At 42.3% G+C, this 22,940-nt stretch overlaps 1 protein-coding gene across 4 annotated transcripts in view; it reads right to left on the bottom strand.

Moving 5' to 3' along the window:
* Window positions 1-3,289: 3,289 nt before the first annotated feature.
* Window positions 3,290-22,940, bottom strand: part of eml1 (EMAP like 1) — a 41,223-nt gene continuing 21,572 nt past the window's right edge. The window contains exons 4-24 of one of the 4 annotated variants that reach the window (XM_078289360.1): window positions 21,557-21,613; window positions 20,219-20,347; window positions 19,832-19,860; window positions 17,771-17,797; window positions 14,649-14,778; window positions 13,221-13,370; window positions 12,223-12,292; window positions 11,734-11,844; window positions 11,433-11,528; window positions 11,121-11,255; window positions 10,896-10,995; window positions 10,074-10,225; window positions 9,264-9,389; window positions 8,983-9,114; window positions 8,594-8,661; window positions 8,271-8,359; window positions 7,090-7,187; window positions 6,639-6,726; window positions 6,003-6,098; window positions 5,758-5,888; window positions 3,290-5,586 (exon numbers count right to left, since the gene is read on the bottom strand). In XM_078289360.1, the coding sequence (XP_078145486.1) occupies window positions 5,461-5,586; window positions 5,758-5,888; window positions 6,003-6,098; window positions 6,639-6,726; window positions 7,090-7,187; window positions 8,271-8,359; window positions 8,594-8,661; window positions 8,983-9,114; window positions 9,264-9,389; window positions 10,074-10,225; window positions 10,896-10,995; window positions 11,121-11,255; window positions 11,433-11,528; window positions 11,734-11,844; window positions 12,223-12,292; window positions 13,221-13,370; window positions 14,649-14,778; window positions 17,771-17,797; window positions 19,832-19,860; window positions 20,219-20,347; window positions 21,557-21,613 (2,140 nt within the window). In that variant the 3' untranslated portion in view covers window positions 3,290-5,460. The remainder of the gene's footprint in view (window positions 5,587-5,757; window positions 5,889-6,002; window positions 6,099-6,638; window positions 6,727-7,089; window positions 7,188-8,270; window positions 8,360-8,593; window positions 8,662-8,982; window positions 9,115-9,263; window positions 9,390-10,073; window positions 10,226-10,895; window positions 10,996-11,120; window positions 11,256-11,432; window positions 11,529-11,733; window positions 11,845-12,222; window positions 12,293-13,220; window positions 13,371-14,648; window positions 14,779-17,770; window positions 17,798-19,831; window positions 19,861-20,218; window positions 20,348-21,556; window positions 21,614-22,940) is intronic. The other 3 variants (XM_078289361.1, XM_078289362.1, XM_071904229.2) reach the window with 3 other exon arrangements.

The raw sequence follows: 22,940 nt of genomic DNA, 5'->3' as shown, positions 1-22,940 counted from the left end.
AAATGTCATTACAAAGTGCAAATAATTTCATTTGGATGGAGAGCTTGTGAAACTGTGATGGGCAAGCCGTCTCATTTGTGATTAGTACAGCAGAATAAAATGTAGCTAATACCGCGATTAATTTTTCTGCCCCACGATACGTATTGTCACATTTGTGTACTGCGATATATTGAATTTCGATATACATCGTCCCGTCCCTAGTTATCATCACTGTCAGTGAAAAGCTGAGGAATGGGAGAGTGTTGGGGCTGTGGTGACGCTCGCTCACGTGCGGCTGCTCTCTGATCGGCTCTGGGGACAGAAGCAGCAGCAGCAGCAGCAGCAGCAGCCTGCAGTAAAACGCATAACTCAGCGTTTTACCTTCTGCTGGCTGGCCTCACTCGCTCTACCTTTCCTACCATGAGTCACCACAACAAGAAATCAGTCTGCATTAACGGTGCAGGAGGGATCTCTCACTCTCTTGCCCTCTTCCACCATTTCTCTGTCTACCTTCTCTCTCCCTCTCTCTCTCTCTCTCTCTCACACACACACACACACACACACACACACACACACACACACACACACACACACACACGCATCCAAAAGCAGGGCCAGTATGACAGCAGCCAGTCTGACAAGAAGAATACAGAAGCAACATAGCATGATGAAACCACTAATGTTGCCCAGAGATAAAAATAGCTCAGCTCCACTCACATATGTATATATACACACACACACACACACACACACACACACACACATGCACGCACATGGACATGGTCATGCACACGTATACTCATGCACATGGGCGCATGCACACACACATACACACACATAGAGGCTGCAATGGAAGCAGTGGGGCTGAATAAATCATCTCATTGAATTAGATCTTCTGTCTTTCTGAAAAGAAAAAGCCAGTCACCTTGTTGTTGCTTTGTGGAGATTTAAGACTTCCCTTTTGGGCCTGAGTCAAAGAGCAGATCTGCCTCTGGCAAAAACACACACACAGGATGGGACACAAGCAGCAGAGCTTTACAGAAAAGAGGAGGCGGCGAGTTCATCCAACTGGACTGGAAATATGAATCTTACATGTTTACCGTCTCTGAGCAAAATACTTGAGTTACTGGCTTTGAGTTATATGAGATAACAGTAGAGGGGTGCATTATTTGGATCAAAATATGTTAAAAAAATATGTCCAACAGGGGACAGTAGCACTTCACACACACTGTCTGGATAAGAGAGTACATAGCTTTCTCTTTCTATCACTCCCTCTCTCTTATTCTCTTTCTGCCTCCCTTTCCTCTCTGAGGGAAGTCACATGCACAACCACAGCCCCACACACACAGACACACAAACACTGGTAGCTACAGTAAAAACAAAAAGCGTGCACTCTGTCTGAAGAGAGCTGTCAGGATAAATCTGAAGCCATAAAACAGAATGGTGCAGGCTGCAGCTCCAGAGACACAGAGGAGTCACCATAGGCAGGAGGAAAAACTGTTTCATAAATAGAACAGAATACAGAGACTTACTGCTTGTGGAGAGGATTTGGGCCTCACTGCATTCTGCATACCAACATACCCAGGGAAAGGCTCAAAATACTATGTCAATCCATAGGCCCGCGGGTCGATTTAGAACACGGACTTAGAGGATTTTAACTGCAGACAGGCTCATTTTCCATAGGCATAGGGTGCATGTGTGTGTGCGTGTGTGTGTGTGTGGGTGTGTGAATATTATGGTGTAGGCCTATGTAGGGGTGTGTAGAGGAGGAGGAGGGGGTCTGATAACCTGCCTGGCAACCACCAGAATAAACACCCTCCTCCTCTGGAAATGCCTAGAATGGGTTATTTGTGCCTGGAGCCCTCAATCATCCCATTCCCCCGCTGTATACGCGCAGCGTTTGATGCATCAGTCACGTATGCAACGCAACCAGCATTTTACCAGGTAAAATACAGCCTATTGAATGTGTGGAGAAATACATGATGCTGTCGTTTCCATGACAACATTAGCCTGCCTAAATCCTGCACTCAATAAAATGGGGCGTGTCCAGCAATGACAATAGAGGTCTAATTGCGGGGGAAAACGGCAATATTGATATGAAAGAATCACCTCGTATCGGGCAATAGCATTGTAAAGCGAATTCAATAGGACGCCTATTGAGCAGAGAGGCCCGGTGGGTGGGTGGGCCCCCGATGGTCAAAATATTGTCCTATGGAGAGCACAATAAACCATAGGTCATCAAAGACACTGTAATTATTCAATACATGATAGCGTTTGATATACATGATTATAAATATACATATATAAATGTAGATATAGACTGGAGGCAGAAGGCTGAGTGTCGGTGCGCATCTGTCATGACGCGTCAAAGAGAGCGCATGGTGCTGCTCGCTGCTTACCTCATTTTCTCCTCTTTGATTCAATGGGAGATGATGGCACGGATGAAACTGATCAATATGACCAGCAGTCCTCTTTTATCTCTGGATCTGCGGTTCACGGTAGGCTGCGATGGACCCGCTGGGCAGAACCGCCGGGCAGCCTCCACCTTGTGTCCTATATGCGTCTATGGGAATATTATAGGCTGATGATGGGGTCGTATTGCTGAAACGCTAAGCGAGAATCCGAGCGTTTTGTCCCATCTGCTTTGTGCTCCGTTGTCTCTCTCCACATGCGCCGCTTATCGTTAGGTCCATGTTCAGGCGGTGCTCGCGGTCGGTAGAAGACGGTGAAGTGTGGTCGTCGGCCGCCGCCTCCTTGATGCCATATTTTCTTCCCATTCGGAGTGTTTTGGCGAGGTGGAGATTTGGAGGAAAATGTTATTACGGCGTGCGGAGGGGGACCCGACCGGCTCAATGCTGCCCACCTGCGACGAAGACGCGCACATGCATGCCGTTGACCGCCCCCTCCTTCCCCAACCCCCCTACACACACACGCACACACGCACACTCTCTCTCTCTCTCTCTCTCTCTCTCTCTCTCTCTCTCTCTCTCTCTCTCTCTCTCTCTCTCTCACACACACACACACACACACACACACACACACTATAATATTCATATAGGGACTTAGTGTGTTTGTGTTAGGCTACTCAGTAGTGAGTTTATAGTCATCTTATTGTACTATATGGCTTTTTTTTCTATCTGCTATGGCATTACTATAATATTCTTAATATGAAATTTATTACAGGATTGCTATACTGTTGTTCTTTTTCATAAAGGATCATAAATCTTGCTAATAAAAGTGCATCCTATTTATAAATGGCACCTCTTAGGGCGATTTGACAACAAGCATCACAAAAAATATAAGACATGGCTTCATAGGAATTTCATGTTGCATTTACTGTCAGACAAATGTTAAATGTTCAATGGTATTCTGCAGCCCCAAGTGTTTAGTGGTAAGACAAATCATTTTACATTCACTCTGCAGAGTGGTGACTTCATATCATTATTGTCAGAGGATTTCAGTGCTTTTCCTGACAAGCCAGCTCCAACAATCAGCCAACCCTCCGGATTTCAAAACAATAAAAATACACCTCGTGTTTAACCCCAATCATTAAAAAGAAACCATGTTTATTCATGCATGTCTGTACTCTTGGCTTGCTGTTAATCATATGATGAGAAGTGCTACTTGCTATGTAGATCTGACTTTTTGTTACACAGAATGGAAGATTGAGAGAAGATATTATTATTGTGAGAGGAATTTGGCTTGTGGAAAGCTTCAATAAGTGGTTAACGGTGATTTGCTTGTTCATACTGTTAATAGACCTGCTGTATGTTTACGCAGTGCAGTGTACAAGAGTCACCTATCCTAAGTTCTTTATCTAATCAGTGGCTGACAGTGCACAACCAAGGAGCACATCAGAAGTAAACAGTTACAGTGCAACGGTCTGATCCCTACACTTCCTTAAACCGATCTGGGCATAATGCAGAGAGATACAGATTTGAAACGGCTTCATCATCATCGAAAAACTCAACATGTGCTTGATTTTGTTTGGTGATCTTTGAAGCTTTCCCTGTCTGGCAAGATAAATCAAGCACATCACAAGCTATTCCAAGCATTTGAAACGGTTTCAAATATATCTACACGCCTACATTTTGCCCATATCCGTTTCAAACCTCTCAGTCTATTTACACATCTAGGACTATACAGGGTTTTATTAAAAAGATAAAACTTAAAAGAAGTGAAATTGGCAGTAAAGGATGATCAATAAATAATAAAAGATGCCTCTCGGGCTTTAAAGACCTGGAAGCACAAACAGGAGGGACGTCTCCAAATAATGTTGCTGAAACAGATTAAATTCCTTTCCTCATATCATGGTCCCACGCCATGGAGGTTATCGTCACATCAGACTGGGGTGAAACCGTGCAGTACCTCAGGAAGCCAAATGGAGACAGTGAGTCTCCCATTTACCAGATAAGTGTGGGGCCTAGTACAGTCTGGTACAGTATTCAGAATAATGAATTATTATTATTAATTTTATTTGCTATGTCTAATGTTTTAATTTCCACCAAAATCAGCATTGGTTACATCCCAATTCATGTGCCCTGACTGTATAGGTAGCATTCATGTACAATTAGTCAATACAAATAAATCAATAATGGTCGAATGATAGTTAAATATATTAATTATGGTCAATACCTCTCTGTATGTTTTCGCAAGGCAGAGTGGTGTTTTTAGGACAGAAAAAGACTTCTTGTGATATGTCAGTGTTAGTAACAGGGGAGGGGTTCAAATCCTGCTTCACTAGTGCTTTCCTGAGTTGTTAAATACAAAATAAAAGAAACTTTAACAATTAGAAAATCACTATGTTCTGCCTGTTGAATCCTTCCAAACACAGTTTTTGTTCCAATGCTCCTGGATCTCCAACTACCTGCTGGGAACCAAGGAGAATATTGTTTGATTCAGCCTCTTCATGGCAATGGTATTCAGTCTGGAATGGCTCTGATAGGCTAGAAAATAAACCTCTTCAGTCCAAACTATAGCAGGGTGTGCACAATACAAGAACAATGAAAGCCAATCTGTACAAATGCAGTTCAAAGTCAGAGCCTTTGGTTCTGTCTAGTTGGATCTCATCCTTTTGATTTGTTTTGTCTCATATCATTGGCATGTACAGTATGTGAGAAAGAGATTTTTTTTAATATGTAGAGTGAATAAAGAAAAGGAGAAATATTCTGGATTTCTGGATTTCAAGCAACCGCACACTTACACCTCCAACAGTTCATCTCATTTGGGATCTGAGTGCAGATTAGGAACGAAACCTTGGGACACAGGTTCCTGTTCTGTCAAGTCACATTTCAGTTCAGTTCAGTTCAGTTCAGTTCAGTTCAGTTCAGTTCAGTCAACATGTTGAGCCATGCTTGATCTTCTGAATTAATTTACGTTGAGTTTGGTTCGGTTCAGTTTAGTGCAGTTCAGATCACTTCAGGTGGGTTGCGAGGCCCAGCAGCAGCAGGTAGCCAACAGTGTGTGTTTCTATCTGCCTGCTCAGACTATCCTCCACTGCATCACGCTCATGTCCTTCCCTCCTGTCGACACCAGGAAGCTGTCGTCATACAGGAAGTTCACATTGGTCACGTGACTGCTATGGCCGCCATAAGCATGGCTGGGAGCCTGAAAGGGAAAAAACAAAACAAAAACAAATTTAATACTGGCTCAAAGCTGAAATCTGAAATATGTGCATTATCATATGGAATACAGGTGAATCTAGAATTACAGAGAGGCAGATATTGATTATTACAGATCAGACTTGTGTATTTTTCCACATTAGTGCAGTCATCTTACCCTGAACTGTGAACATGGGTATGAGAAGAGGTGGACCTTCCCAAAGTCGTCTCCAGTAACCAGGAGGCTCTTCTCATTGGACCTGCAGACAGCGTTGATGTCGGTCCCATCTGAGCCGTCGGGCCACAAGCCTGAGGAACAATGACGATAATGTCTGGTTATGCTGTTGCACGTACATAAACACACACACACACACACACACACACATACACACATAGAGAGAGAGAGAGAAAGCTTTCACTTACCAAAGACTTGGAAGGCCAGAGTGCAGGTGTAGGTGGCCCATGGGATATCTCTGGTGGTCTCCACACTCACCACCTGTTTACACACTGATGGGATCCCTAAGAGGACACACACACACAAGCCAAACACACATCATGTTTTAGACTACTTCATTATCAGTGGTACACAGCAAAAGTGTTAAAAATCAACATTATTCCTCCTTGTTTATGTAAGTCCACACCCATCAGAGTTAATTTAACACTTTTGAGAGCCATATCAGCCCTATGTGTGGGCAAACATCTCTCCAATCAACACTTGTCAAATCAAAATAATTGTCACTGAAGACAGTTATGAACAGAGGAAAATTGGCTGTGTAGCTACATGGACTTATATAAACACTGGCATCATGTTGATTTTTAACACTAACAATTTTGCACAAGGTTGATTTTCAGTCACGTATGATATGCAGAGAGCTCAGCGTACCAGGCAACAACTCTCAAAAATGTGAAGGGTAAAGGAATCGACATTTACAAACATTTTGAGTGTAGCCTACTTGTCAGAACGCTGTAAACATGAATTCCTCTGTAATGTTACACAAATAAAACATAACCCCATGAATGTAATACAGGCTGTGAGAAGGTGACAGTGGGCAAACTTACAGTAGAGTATCTCGTAGTCTCCTGAATTTGACACCAGGTACTGGGAGTCCACTGACCAGTCCAGATGAGTGATGAAACTGGAGTGACCCTGAGACAGAGACAGACGGAGGGAGGAGGTTGGATTAGTCATGCTTACACACACACAACCACGCACTTCATAGTATTCTTGGACTGGAAATAATAATATGGTTTTTCGAGCAACCTAGATACAAATTCAATACAGACCCAATACAGCAACCCTCTCAGCACTGTATGACTCAGCTCCTTGTCACATATCATTTTACAGGGTGCGCTTCTTTATCAACACACACACTGCGGACAAAGTGCACAGAGAGGATGGAGGCGGACCAAACACAGAGCTGAGGAGGGAACTAAATATACAGTTGATGAGGGGAGGAACTATAAATAACGGAGCTACCGATGAGGAGGGACTATAAATAAAGGTGCTCACCGAACACTTCCCCACTCGGCTGTACTTCCTCCCATTTTCCGTCACAGCGTAGATGTAGATGTAGTTGTCGTGGGAACCGATGGCCAGGAAGTTGCCATCTAGATAGATAAGATGAAACTTTATTGATTCCTGTGGGGAAATTTGTTGTAGCAGCACCAAAAGTCATAGGATTCAGCAGGGAACAATACAAGTAGAATATAATCACACCAATAGAATATAAAATAAGCAGAAAAAAATTTGAAAAACAAAACAAAACAATAAAGCAATACAATAGAACGTAAATGTGAACTATGTAAATATAAATGTATGTTGGTATCAATATAAACATATGTTAAGTAGACTGTATTTGTTGTAAATATGGGGAGGGTATGGATCAATAACATGTATGGATTAAGTTACAGTTGTCACTGCAGCTGCTTATTTCTCTTATTTAAATATGATAAAATATGATAAAAATTAGAAATATATGCAACGTATATAAATGTAACTATGTATAAACATAAGGTAATAAAATATAAGTATCAGTATGTATACAGTATGGAATAGTGGAACCATTATGAAAATATCATTAATTTATGTAGAATTTGTGTGTATAGTCACTTTATACATGCCTATATCACAGCTCAGATGTGACTATTTCCCCCATATTCTCATCTTAGTGAATGGTGGGGTAAAGGCCTTTGAAAAAGCAAATTTCATTCTTGTGTACTGGAGCTATAGAGTGGAATAAATTACCACTACTATTAAAAATATCCAGAATCCATTGATCTTTAATGGAAGAATTAATTAGGATTGCTGGAAAGCATCCCTTTGTAAGGGACTAGTTTATGTAACTCATCTATTCCCTACTGTGTGATGTTCCTATTAGTTGTTTGTAATGATGCTTTTAGGAATATTATTCTGTAACACTTTAAATCATGATTTGTCTTGTATGCTGTCTTGTGCTTGATGCCTGTCATTAACAAGCCCCATGATGGAGTTCAGTGCTTTTTTGTATTGTCCTTGACTTTTTTTCTTTTTTTTCTTGACATAAATACATGCTATGGGCTGTAAATTTTCCAGATAAAGAAAGAAAAAAATAGACAATGTGACACTAGCACTCTCCATGGACACCAGTTCTTTTCAGATTGGGTGACCCATCCCATCCACTGCTGTCACATTGTCAGCAGTTGTCCACATACCTGGCCCATAACGCATAACAGACAGCTGTTCATTCCCATCTGTGTGGACTGTGACCAGATCCTTGGAGTCCGTGTCCAGTACCAGCCACCTGCAGGATCAATGACAGACTGCTGAACAAACAGTCTGGGTCTTCATCAATTCAAGTCTCTATTCATCAATTTAAGTCTCTAGAAGACGGAGCCCATGACTGTTTCCATCACACAGGGTGATACGTTTTTTTAAAATTGTAAAATCAAATATGATTTATTTGATTGAAGCAGTCATGCATACTGTATCTTGTTACAGTGATTGAATGAAGTGTGCAGTGATGGGATTCCCCTACCTGCCGGTCTGTGTTCCTATGGCAACTACAGCTCCAGAGGGGTGGAAGCCCGCTGATTGGGCGGCATCCTGTCAGAAACAGGAAGTGGAGGATGTTTAATGTCAACAATAAAAAGGAAAAGTCTTAAAATAAACCAAATTCACATAAAACTGAAATCATGCATATGGGACATCATCTATTTGATTACAGATTTGGAACTTGTTTCCATTCAAAAACTGTACATTTTAGTTAGTAAAAAGTTAAATTGCTCTCTGCTTCTCACAGGCATCATAACTGATAACAACAAATAACAAATAGCGACTGGTCCACTGTGTCTTTTCAGAGGTGATGTGTTGCATGTTATGTAATTCTCATGACTGTCCCCAGGGGGCAGTGTTGACTACACTTACTTCCATGTTCTTGGTCCAGATGGGCTGATGGGAACTGGAGTCCCACAGGCTGACCTGCCTGTCATAGCCACAGGTTAGGAACTGGGGCTTCCAGGGATGAACTGCCAGACCCCACAACTCATCTGTATGACCCTGGAGGAGAGAGAGGAGGAGAGGAGAGGAGGAGGGAACATCACAGGCTTTTAAAAGGAAGCTTTACTTTTCCCATTACTAGAGCAAAGAAAAGACAAGCTCAGACAACTTTACAGTAGGATTGTAAGATTGGTTAGGAAGTTGCCTACCTGTGTTATGGGCGTGAATTCTCCATCCAAACTGCCTTGCAAAACAAGGTTCTTGGTGGTCCCCATGAGCACAGTCTCCCCTCTGCCCTCCGCTACAGTCCGGATGGGACCAAACAACTCAGGCACCTGCAGGAAATGAAGATGATCAGGTATATTGATGGTTCGCTTTGTGCCACAGTGGACAGAAGAAATCCTTTTCTGGGAAACTTTGATCTCTGAGCGCAGTATCCGCCATAGTAAACATCAAATAATCTTTTGCTGCATAGTACGGCCTTTTGAGAGCAAACAAGGCCTATGTGATCCATAATTTCCATTGCTATAAATATCCATGAACGCTATCTAGAGCACAAACCTGTCTCATCCACTGCAATATTTATGACATGATGCCGTGTTCAGAATTCATAGCCTGCCTCCCTGGGCAGGAGGGCAATTGATAGTTAATGTATAAGACCAAGACCTACTTTACCAGAGGGAGCTAGATTTGCAGCGTAGCATATTATGAATACATATTAACAGAAGGTAATGCAGCTGATCAGGTCATTAGAACGAGCCCTACAGCTATACATTAAACCTCATGCCAGCTTGCAATTAAATCATTTTAACATTGGTAAGACTACAGTTTGTGATCAACCTTGAGGCTACACAAGACTAATTTTTCACTTCCATATGCATCTCCATGCATGAGCCCTTATTTTTTTTTTTATTTCTCAAGAAAATAGCATTGGAATAGTTGGATTTCATTCAGGCTGAAGAATTTCTACTTCTTTTCTGAAAGCAGCAGTCCACTTGAACTGCAGTAGCTCTTCTCACCTCCACCGTTTGTATCTGCTGGTAGCTGCCGTCCCAGGAGACGAGCCTGCGGTCCTTTCCTCCAGACACCAAGGTGCCGTTCCTCAGCATACACAGAGCGAAGATGCTGCCCTCATGAGCTCCTTGGATGACGTGGCTAATGCGATTAGTGCCTGCGTGACAGAGATGGGAAGAGATGAGATGAGGTGAGATGAGAGAGATCGTTCTGAGACAGCGTCGGGCATAAAGGTCGACCGCTTGAAGAGGGGAGATTTACTGATAGACAGACAGATCGATAGATAGATTGATAGATAGATAGAGAGAGAGAGAGAGAGAGTGAGAGAAATCATACGTTTGAAGAAGCAGTGTGAAAGTGAGAAATGCAGCTGTTCCTCTGTGTGGTCAGGAGCGTTTCCTCACAAGACCAAGCTGTCCCGACTCTGTCCTGACCCCTCCCTCCTGACTACTCTGATACAACGGGACGTCTTAGAGCCTCTGACCACAAAATCAGCTTGCAGACACACACACACACTCTCCCACACTCTCACTTTCTTTAATATTTTGTCTCTTTCACTCCCTCCCTCTCCATGTCTCTCTCTTGAGTGAGGTGAAAGCATACATAGCACACAGCTTTGTTTGTTATGACATTTATATCACAATTATTCTATTTATGTGCAGAATACTATTAGCCTTTACCACTGAATGGACTTCTTACTCCTCTCTCTCTCTCTCTCTCTCTCTCTCTCTCTCTCTTTCTCTCTCTCTATCGCTAACAAACTTAACTCTGTTAGCATGAGCCTTATGTTTGAAGATAGAGTGTATGAGTTTTTGTGCTGACTGTACCTTTCCCCCACACCAGTATGTTCCCACTGGAGTCTCCAGTGATGGCATCTCCATTTTCTGCAAAAGTCACACACAACACAAACTTGGGCTTCTCCTGTTTCTGCAAGGAAAACACAAACACACACATGGTTTTGTTTACTTGGGACATTCAAGCACCAGCGTCCATGGATACATTCAGTTTGTGACTTTATTATTTTAGGTATGAAGAGGAGTCTGGTCTCCTACCTCAAACAGTCCTTGTTTCTTGACCAGCATGCCTTTCTCCAGGTTCCAGAAGTAGAGATGGGACTTGCCACACGTCACTATGATGTTGCTGTCTGTGGGGTGAAAGTCCGCTGCAAACACCGACTCGTTGGAGCACTGCCACAAAACACACAGAGCAGGAAACAAACACTTAGTTCAGCTGAGCCACAGCCAAAAGGTGAAACCACATTGGCACTTTAGAGTAATAATTTGACCATGATCTCTCTCTCTTTCGCTCTCTCTCTCTCTCTCTCTCTCTCTCTGTCTCTCTCTCACACACACACATACACACACCTTGACCTCGGCCAGTCTGTCCTCTCTCTGCCAGTCCCACACAGAGAGCACGTGGTCGTTGGAGTCGTCTACAACACACAGCGTATTTCCTCCATTCTAAAATGCCCCGAGAGACACAGACCCATAATCATTAGCTGGGAAAACGGTAGGAAAAAAGACACACAGTATATGCAGAACCTATGAGTACTTGGGATAAAGTAGAGCAATTTTGCTAAAGTAGATCCATGAACTAGAGTCACATATGAGTCGGAAATAATGTCAAGTGTGTGTGTGTGTGTGTAAGTTTTCAGTGTTTTCTTACCGACTTGGAGAAAGCCAGGCAGACCAAGGCTCGGTCAAAGAAGCCTGTGCCCAGAACATGGAGGGTGTTGAGGCTAACAGAGTCCCACACACGCACATGAGGAGCCAACTGCTGCCAGGACACACACACAGACACACACAGACACACACACACACACACACACACACACACACACACACACACACAGGTACAATATAGGGAGATATCATCAGCGTGACGCAAAGTAAGAGTAAAAGTTGTTGCTCAAGTGCACACTGAATTCAGTGAATATATAAGAAAACATAGTGAATGTGTTGCAACTTCTCTCAGCGATGAAACATTATTTCTGTGTATTTAGCAGAATTGTCTGAAGCAGCTGAGCAAACATTATTTCCTTAAGGAAAGCGCAGAAGCATTATTCCTATCACAGCTCCGTATTTGAACAATAAGATAAGAGCGATTCAGATGTTGAAAGTCAAAGTAATAAAATATCAATAGAAGACCTCTTACTTTGCCATCTGAAGAGGTGCCTGCCACCTGCCCGGTTGCTATGGTGATTTTATCGGGGTGGACAGCCAGGCTGGTGAACGGAAAGACAAGAAAACAGTTAAAAGGCTTTCAACATCAAAAAGGATGATTTGAATAAAGATGAGGAGGGAGAAGATGAAAGACAGCGTTTCATGAGTGAGGGTTTTTGAAGCTGTGAGTAAGATCTTCACTGTAGCTATCACACGCTGTCTATACTAATGTATGGGGGAAATGAAACGGTTTAAGATGAATTAATCCACTTAGGGTATTGCAGTATAGCAACGCTTGTAGGTTGTACAGAGTTGTAGCAATTTATCTCGGTCTCCAAAGGAGTGTGCATGTGTCTGGATTATAGATCAAAGGATGAATCACAATCTGTTCATTAATAATGTGAACCTTCTTTAACCCCTGAGTGTGTTAACATGCTCGTCATCAGCATGCAGCGTCTGTTTGAGGTTTTCACCTGCCCAACATACTTTCCTACAGTGTCCTAAAGAGGGATGTACGCACACAGATACATACACACACACACACACACACACACACACACACACACACACACCAGTCGAGTACACCTGTGTACCTCGGACCTTCCCTCATTATAGCAGAGTTATTCTGCAGTGGTAGACAGGAATACTGACCAGGCAAATCTGCCTCACCGTGCTGTCCTCTTGACTGTGTGTGTGTGTGCATTTGTTAGGTATCAGGAGAATAAATCATTGGGTGATTAAACTAAGGTACAGTCTTCAGTGTCAGGTGTGAGGATTGTGTGTGTGGTGCACATATCTACTCTAACAGGGGAGAAGGAGAGGAAAGAGACGAAAGGTAGAAGACAGATGAGATGATGAAAGCATGTGACTGTATGTGAAGGCACTCCTTTGGGTTTGTGTGTGCCTGTGTGTGTGTGTGTGTGAGAGAGAGAGAGCTGTCTATTTTGTAATTGTGTGTATAATATGTGTGAGTAGATGTATGTCGCTCACCATTTGATGTCGTCTGTGTGTCCAGTGTAGTGTCTCTGCAGCTGTTCATCCACGTTGTACAGGACTACCACCGAGGCGATGAAATACACCGTTTCCCCAGTAGGCAACAGATAAAGGTTGGAGCGACAGTCTCGACCACGGTAACCATAGCTGGACATTTAGACGGTCAAGGAAAAATAACACAACGTCTAAAGGGTGAAAAGAGAATCTGTCTACATCCGACTACAAATATTCACTTTTTAAAATGCTGCTGCAAAATTGAATATGCTGAAGGTCAGCAACAAGAAAAAGACAGTGACTGCAACATGAAATCATTTTATCTACCATGTGGACGCATCTAGCTTATTCATGAGTCCAAATATAATCCATCCATAATCCTATTGAAGTGCAATCCAATTCATAGTGGATTTAAGATACACAGCCCACGTTTATATTGCTGTACATATTGCTTCTCTCGTGGATAAAGTTTACTGTGACGTATCTGAGTTGGGACTATGTGTGTGTGTCTGTGTGTGTGTGTGTGTGTGTGTGTTGCCATTTCATGGCGAAGATAAGATTGGTGTTTTTCTTCTCAAATTCCATTTCATCTTTTCTTTGTTTTCCTTACAGCGTTATCCCTTTGGGTCTCTGCTAGACTGAACAACACACTCATTCCTTCATCTCTTCTAAGCGATAAGACAGAGAGGGAGCAAGAAAGCAAAAAAGCAAGAAAGCAAGAAAGCAAAGAAGAAAGAAAGCAAGAAAGCAAGACAGCAAGAAAGCAAGAAAGAAAGAAAGCAAGACAGCAAGAAAGAAAGAAAGCAATAAAGCAAGAAAGCAAGAAAGCAAGAAAGAAATGAAGAAAGAAGAGCAAATACACATGAAAATCATGAAAAATCAAATAGCACAAGAGGAGCTGCTGGCTGGATGAGCCTCGGCCTGCCAGCTGTGTTCAGGTTATTACTGGATGCGGCTGCAGAGAGCGGAGCCTGGCTGCGACTGCAGCAGCACTATGCAGTGAAAATGAACATCTGAGCAGATCTATTCTGACATGCAGGGAGAGGAGACGACACACTCATAGCGTCCTCTCTTAACTGCATCACAGGCCAATCTGGATCTCCTTTCCAGAGGAGATTACTTTTCAAAACTTTTCAAACCAGAACAAGGATTGCATTAGAACTTCTTTCTAAAAAAAATACATAAATAAATAAAACTCCCTGTACCAAAAAAATTAATTGAGGTAGAATCTTACAGGTTATAAGATACAAGCACATCCCCATTTGTTTATTTTTTTCAATAAGATGTAATTCAAAAAAGTATTCATTATTGCTACAGGATGCAATAACTTCTGCATGGCAATCATCTTTACAATATAATAAAAAGTGATATTAATATAATCAAATCCACTTGTTTGATGGAAAATGGACCATAAAGAGCGGTAAAGGATACACCCAGTCCAGTTTGAGCTTGTTGCTGGGCAGGTCGGCTCGGGCCTCCAGGCAGTAGCTGTCCACCAGCTCTTTGGGCATGTACATGGTGATGGGACGACCCTTCAAATACATTTTCACATAACCTTCCTCTGGAAAAAGCAACAGACATGGTCAGTCAGTAGACAGTCATAATATGCATAGAGAGAAATATGAGTGATTAGTGAGATTATGCCATGTCATTCATTTTCATGGTATTACATTGTTACTTTCTTTCTACAGTGTATTGCAGTATGCAAGGTGTTAAAGCAATAATATGACATTTGAAGAATAATACAATGTGTTATTACATGTTAATCACATGAAATGGGAGGTGAATGACAAGGTTGGGAATGTAGAATGTCATTTGAAAGTTCATGTTTGACAAAATTAGAGGATGATGGAAAGGGAGAGGCAGGTAATTCGGTGATGAAGAATATTTTACAGTGATGATTAGAATGACTCAGGTGAAGACGATGAATGACAGAATTTGCCAACACAAACAAATCAGCTTTTTCACTGACTTTATTAGTCAATTCAAATACATTCTTATAACAACAAAGGGTGCAAAATTAACTGCAAACAGTTTGCAATGTTATGAACTGTCACAGCTGATAAATATTCAGGTTATAGCTCAGGTTAACCGACATAAAATGCAGACAAAAGCAGAGCAATGGAATTATTATGGATAAAAACACAGATCCAAGCTAAAAAATAAATAAATGGAATAATGAGACATAAAATGGGTTTAAAACATGCTAATATTGAAAAAACAAACCATGCAGAAAACATCACGGGAACCATAACAAAAAATGTACCATTCATGTCTGCAAATGTTTCCATTAGGAAAGGAGAATATTTGCCAGTATAGTAATGAATATAGCTGAATATTCCCCTGCCTTCCCGACCTGGTAGGTGGGGTTGAGCTTGTCTGCTGTGACTGGGAACTTGTTTTATTATTTCATTCATGAAGTAACACTAAAAAACCTGCCATCTCAATGTGACTTCTCTTGTTAAAGAGGAAATATGAAACACAGTGACAACAGCAGGTCTTTTAACCTTATAAGATGATGTTTGACAAATGTCAAATCAACCTACTCTTCACCATCACAAATGCAATCTTTCCATGCCAACGACCTGACTTTGACCCTCTGTTGACATTTGTCCAGCACATTTGAATATTTGCCCATTTGCAAGAGCATATACTTGTTTGCTAATTGGAATAAATGTATGTGTCTGAGCAAACTGAGTGTGGGCTCTTATTTTGTTAAGTTTAAATGGAAAACCAAGAACCCATCATCTCCTGACAGACTGACATGAAACCTGCTTCTTTGGTTAGCTTAGTAGCAAATCTGGAAGTACTGGCTAGGAGACTTGATGGGGCTGCGGTAGCTGGGCGTATTGAGGGGAGAGTATGACGTCAGACTCCCCGACTTCCTCAGCTGGAGGGTAAAACTCGGGGTCTTTCTGACCGCTGGCGTCTTGGCAGCGCCGCCCCTACTGGCCACGCTGGCCCTGCTGCTGTCTGGGGATTGGCGAGGGTTGGAGGCTGAACGGGCCACGACAGCCGAGGCCGCGGGGCCGCCGCCGGGTCCGGTCCGTTTGGCAGAGCGGCTGAGGTAAATCTGTACTGTGACTATTGTAGATGGGTGGGGAGACACAGAGCCCATGGGAGACAGGGGGTGGTGGAGGTGGTCAGGGCCAGCAGGGTGGGGCGGGGGGGTCCGGGGCGGTGAAGTAGGACAAACAGGGTGGAGGAGCGTAAAGGGTGGAGGAGGTTGGGCAGAATAATTTAAGTTAGAGAGATGTAATAGCTGGTTTTGTTTTGTGTTACTGAACATTTTGTATAGCCACCACGACACAAGACTGGCAAGAGACGAGCTATCAAAAGGGAACTATGGGTAGTGACTCCTTAGACATGTTTATGGTTCATCACCAAACAAATATTTAATGTGATTTGTGGTGTTATAGAATAATTAAAAAGTCTGTTATAATATCAACATTGTACATAGTCTCTCACTAGTAAGAGCCTCCTTCCCTAGTCGAGATTCTGTTCTTATCAAAGACAGAATATCCCAATTATATCTTAGAAAATGGCTGTTTAAAGAATTAAGACTGCTTTTACCAAGACTGAGTAAACAACCATGGATCTGTGAGGAAATCACTATGGATTTTACTCTAGTCTTTTTTTATTTTAGGCAGCTTTGTGAATAATTAGCTGCAGGCAACTACATAAAACAGATGACGCTCCAGACCATGTGAGAAAAAAATACAAGCAGCAAAATCAAACAGACTTCAATAGGAACTACTCAAACAAAAAAAGACACTGAATGTGTTTCTAATGTAAATATTCATTCTGAGAGAGGAAGATAATAAGAGCAGCGGCAAATCTACTTGCTCTGAACTGAAGCGAGGGATCTCAGATCAGAGGATTTAAGAGTTTGGAGAAAACTCAAAGCGACTGCGAGGAAGCAAGTGTCAGAACTCTTTGTGTTGTTACTATGGTGACAGAGACTAAATGCCCAAGTGCGAAGTGGAGCTGTGAGCAAACACACACACACAGACACACACACACACACACACAGACATCTAGAGAAGCAGCAGTTTCATCCGCAGTTAAATAACAACTGTGGTGACACACAAGTGCACTGCAACCACTGCAATCAGCCGCACGCTTCGACACGCCTCTCAGTGTGGGTTAGGTGGTAGGTATGCGTGTGTGTATTAGTTTGGTCTCAAAAAAACATAAGGGGGGGTAACTAGCACACACACACACACACACACACACACACTGTCGACCCATTCCTGCCCCTGTCTTGACAGCTCCCTGTTCATTGCACCCATAGAAATCACTAAAGCCAGTGCCAATTTCCTTGATATGTAAACCAAGGTTTGTTTATGGAGGAAAATCAAAAGAGGATTCATTTAGATATGAATTGTAATTTCACATCAAAATCTCTTTCTTTGCTCCAGCCTATAGTTCAGAGCAGAGGCAATGTTCAGCAGTCGAAACACATCTAAGGGCCTTGTGAGTGCTGCAATGTTCAGAGAGCTGTGGAGGCCCCGGGGCATTGGGGAAAGGGAGGGGGGGGGGGGGGGGCCTACCTTTGCAGTGGGTCACGCGTCGCATCCCTTGTAAAGGTCACAGAGAGAGACACAAGCACCAGGTGAGGGGTGAGATGGCTTCCTCACTTCCTGGTCTGTCCTAATAAACGTTCAGTTCCTGTTTCCTGGTGTTAATGAGTAGCGGCCTCCGTCCTTAATGGTCTGAATTAATCAACGCACATTTCCTGTGTGATGGTATTCCTTCCTCTGTTCCTACTGTATATGGCAGGCAAGTGCTGAAATTTTTACTTACTGGACTGTTTTCCTTAGGTCACCTCTCTATGAGGAAAATCACTTAGCTGATTGTTTCACTGTTGCAAATGAGCAGACTAAGCATTTCTGATTGACCTGAGAGGTTGATCATTTCTCTAGCACCTACTGGCATCGACTGCTGTTCATAATGTTCATGGCTGACAAAGCAACCAGACTTGCAGCTAAAGGCTTGCAGCTAAAGGTGAAGTACAGAGCAATATATTGTAAAATATTGGATTTTATTGCATCAAACCAACCACTTTGCATGCAATCACTTCATGTGTTGCAGGCAAGCATAATATTGACAGGAGTTACTGTTCTAATTATCCATTTCTATTGGTTTGCTGTGTTCTAGTGGTAGTTTATGTCCCTGGCACTGCCCTGACCATGCAGCTTTACAGCAGATTATAGGTCTATAATTAATTCAAATGTCCAATAAGCGATGTACTAATTATCCCTGTAGTGCATTTTCCTCTAATCGTCAGCATCCCATGTCAGATAGCAACGGGCTTAGTGATAATCAAAGACCATTTATATTAAATGTAGAGGGAGCTTACAGAGGAAAGAAGCCAGACACAAGCAGAGTCACATGATAATGTGATTTATTACTGAGGCTACAACATTATCAATTACACTAAGAGTTGTAGCTTGTAATCTGATGGTTACACTTTGCAGTACTAACTTACGAGTAGCATCTATTAGTCTTATATGTTTATATGTGGGTCAGCTAGAATCAGTCATCAAGCTAAACAGGCGGTTTATTAGATGGAGTGGGTCAGCCAGCCTTGTGCTCGCACCACTTTATCCTTGCAAAATGCTTCTGGCTGAGCTGGAGTCTGAGGAGTCTGGCTAAGTTTTATTAGGCTCTAAGTTGGACTGAAGCAAGCCGGAGCCAGGTTAAAACCAAATGAAAACAGCAGTTCCATTTACACAGAAATCAATAATGCGTTGGAGATGGAAAATTCTGATCAATACTCATCTCATTTCATGTTCAGTAGTATTGTCTTGTTACCATGCGTTTCCTTCTTTCCATTCTTTAAAGACTAAACTGTGTGTGAGATGGTTCTCGTGTCTTGTGCATGGTGCTGGAAACACCACAGACTGACAGCTGCATGGCGCACATCACAGCTCATCCTACTTTCATTTCTGTGTTGTATGTCTCCTCTCCAACTATCACAACAACTACCGAAAACAAACTGTCAAGAAGACAGGAGAAATGATGAGCAAAACCTATTCTGCCATGGTTGTGCTGTTCTGTCTGTAAGACAGCTGAGTGTCAGTGTTTACAGGTTTTTTTTTTTGCATCGAAATAGAAATTTCTTGGATTTATAGTGAAAATCATAAGTTCAACTCAAACAATGTACACAGAGCTTAAAGAAATGATGAATGGAAGATTGGATATGAGTATGTGGAGAAGGATGAAATGGATTGGTTACTTGTGAAGGAGTGGATGATGGGAAGGATGAATGTTTTGACAGATATTTAAGACACAATATCATATAGAGTAGCTGTGAGTGGTCCTCTGTGTGCAGAAAACAGGACAAGACACTGATAGATTTAAAAATATGCACCATGCTTTTGTTCAATACGCAATAAAACATCTATTGAACTTCATGGTACTATGTGGTTTTGGAAATATACAAAAAGCAAATAAGTAATTCAATATTTTGAGAGTATTCCTCAGAAATGCATTGACCTGTAACTCACACAGGGAGCCACTGAGTGTCTGGTATATAATTGCTCTGAGTAGGTTGTATCACCACCATAGCTGTTGGGCAAAAGTGCCATTAAAGAGCCTCTGGTTCTTACCTGCATTGAACACAGGATCCCTCTGTTTGCTGCAAAGTAAATGGGTAAACAGACAGCTGTCACTCAGTATTCCCCCTCTAGACAAACCATCTCTTATAAACTATCTGCAGACAAATCATCTCTTAATCTGTTTCCTTGATAACTACATCTTTGTTATGTTCTTTATTAGGTGAGCAGTGAATTTTACAAACTGCAGCTACCTGGTGTGTCAAACTGGAAAAAACAAATAAACCAGTTTCATCGAAAAGCTGCAAAACCACGGTTTAAAAAACATAGCTTCCTGTTTTGGCTAGACAGAAAGTGTCAGTGACTATGAAGATTAATGTGTGCCACTGAATGAGGGAACCTGATTGGCCATGAGGTCCGCCTGTCACTGTCATGTGTTACCTGTCACTTCTCTTGCCACTGGAATTGCTGCCGGTGGACCCGGCGCGGGTTCGGTTGCCCTTAGAGTCGCCCGAGTCTTTCCGCGTCAGAGTTCCCACATGCTCGTTTGAATTGGCTCTCCTCACAGTGCTGTGAGAGAGAGAGAGAGAGAGAGAGAGAGAGAGAGAGAGAGAGAGAAACAGATAGAAAATGGGGAGGTAAGAGAAATAGGTCATGAAACTACCTGACGCTGCCTTTCTAAAAATGCTCTCCAGTAAAGATCTCATCCAAGGAACAGCATTCATATTAAAAGATGTTCCTGGAAGATTTATTCTTAACTGTTTCATTATTTCCATTATGCCCTCAGCTCTCAAGTACTTTCAATGGCAAAACCATCAATACACCAGATTCGTCTATAGTCTGCATAGATCACAATATTGCCAGCCATTTTTACAGGTATTTTATTGTGTGAATCTTTATAGCGCTGTCAGGGAGAATTGGTGGCAGAGGAGCAGAGGAGGAGATAAAGACATGGGGAGAGAGAGAGAGAGTGATAGAAAGAGACAAGGTGATACATTTCCTTTTTCCCTTTCACTTTCTCTCCCTCTTTATGCCACTGTGATTCCTCTATTGTGGAGATCATGGCTACGGCACTGGAGTAGACACTCTAACAGAACCTGTGCAGACCTACATGTCAGTGGTGCAGACAGCCTGCCTGTTCACACAAAGAAAAGGCCCCATCAGCAATCCAAAGGCTAGTAGGCCCAGTCACACCTAATCCACCCTATGGGAGAAAAGTCCATTCAAATCCTGCAATTGGCTGCTGGCCGTTATCCCTTCTGGGGCATTTTAGTGAGTGTGTGTGTTTGTTTGGTGAAGAGAGAGAGAGAGAAAGAGAGACAGCATAGTGTTGTATGCTGTGTTATCCCATGAGGAAACATAGTAATTGGGCCACAGGGTATTGGGGAAGTCTGTTGTGTGTATGCCAACACTGGTGAGACTGTGACCAATCCACAGGCAGAGAGACCGAACTACACAAACACTGTCCCAGAGCATGTTGATTTAAACAGCACACAGTGAATGTTACTGATGATAGAAATGGTAAATGGTAAATTAATGATGACATTGTATCAGATATTTGCTTGCAATTTTTGTACCAATTAGATTATAGAAAGATAAACATTCATATGAATATCAATGGCTATAAAGTGAGAAGCCAATTTCAAGCAATTCAGTGATCTGATTTAGGGAATGGGTGATAGCTGAAGATGTTGCTTAGCGTTACAGAGCGTGCATGCTAGCTGTGATGCGGTGGTCATGTTATAGTGTGACCAACAATGTATTTGGTGACACTCTCACCTGAGGGGCAGGTAGAGAATTCTGGCTGAGCCAGACACACAGGACAGACTGGACAGACTGGCAGGATGGCACATTGTAGGCGGACAGGACATAAACAGGATATACAGTAGTATCACAGTTGGAAAGGACAGAGACACAACACAAGACATGAGACGTGCAAGACAGGGAGGATGGGACAGAGAAACACAGACAGCATGCAGAGATACACACAGGAGAGGACTGATGAATAATTACTCAAGTTATAACTCGATTGTATCAAAACCATTAATTCCTTCAAGGAGGTGTGGATCTGGATTGATTAACCATCTGCACTGATTGCCTCTTGATTTGAGAATTAACCTCTCGCTGTGTGTGTGTGTGTGTGTGTGTGTGTGTGTGTGTGTGTGTGTGTGTGTGTATGTGTGTGTGTGTGTGTGTGTGAATATGTGCAGGAAGATTTTTAAGCTCATCCCATCAAGTCAATATTAAAACACTCCATTCAGCACAGCACAATAAAAGCTAGTTCATAAGCTTATTTCACATCCAAACACAACACCAGTAATAGCCTATGAAGTGCCAAACAAGCCAAGGAAAGGTCAAATGCTGTTTGAGCACAAGTTCAAAGGCCCAAAAAACCATTAAGTAGAAAGATAAACATTCATATGAATACCAATGGCTACAAAGGGAGAAGCCAATTACTGAGGCTTCTGTTTACAGACAGACAATTTCAGCCTTTAATAGGCTCCAGTAGTCCCAGTGGACAAGAAGGAAAAACACAAGAACGAATGACATTTCCTGCACTGATATTGACGTGGCTTGCTTGGTGTATCTCACCATATCTCACTCTGCAACTATATCTATTGATTGAACAGCTCTTTGGAGTGGAAATGGTCCCTGGTGACTCTATAGGTTCATCTGATTATAATATGAGTCCAGGCATAACCAGAGAAATGGGGACACAGCTATTGTTCCCCTGACAGACAAGATTGATAACCTGCGCTCCACATGCATATGAACACACACATACACACACACACACACACACACACACACACGCACACACACACACACATACATGCACACACACACACACACACACACACAATCACCCGAAACTGAATGTCACGACAGAGGAGCAGAGGCGGCGATGAACACTGTTTCACTGTTTATCAGCCATGTTAAATGTCAATGCCTTTGTCTGAGAAAAAGCCATCAGATAGGAAGATTTATGACTGGGATTATCAGATATGGCACAGACAGACAGCACAAAACAAGACAGATGTCTGGAGAGAAATGAAACATTCTGTTTGATTTGACATGATAATGTCAACAGATGGAATTTGTGTGGAAAATTCATTTAACAGAAAAAACTACACATCCAGGTAGATACCTATGGGTAGTAAAT

The sequence above is a fragment of the Centroberyx gerrardi genome, chromosome 17, assembly GCF_048128805.1.
Source record: "Centroberyx gerrardi isolate f3 chromosome 17, fCenGer3.hap1.cur.20231027, whole genome shotgun sequence".
In the NCBI taxonomy this organism is placed as follows: domain Eukaryota; kingdom Metazoa; phylum Chordata; class Actinopteri; order Beryciformes; family Berycidae; genus Centroberyx; species Centroberyx gerrardi.
The sequence above is the reverse complement of the archived record's forward strand: the minus strand, read 5'-3'. Positions and strand labels throughout refer to the sequence as shown.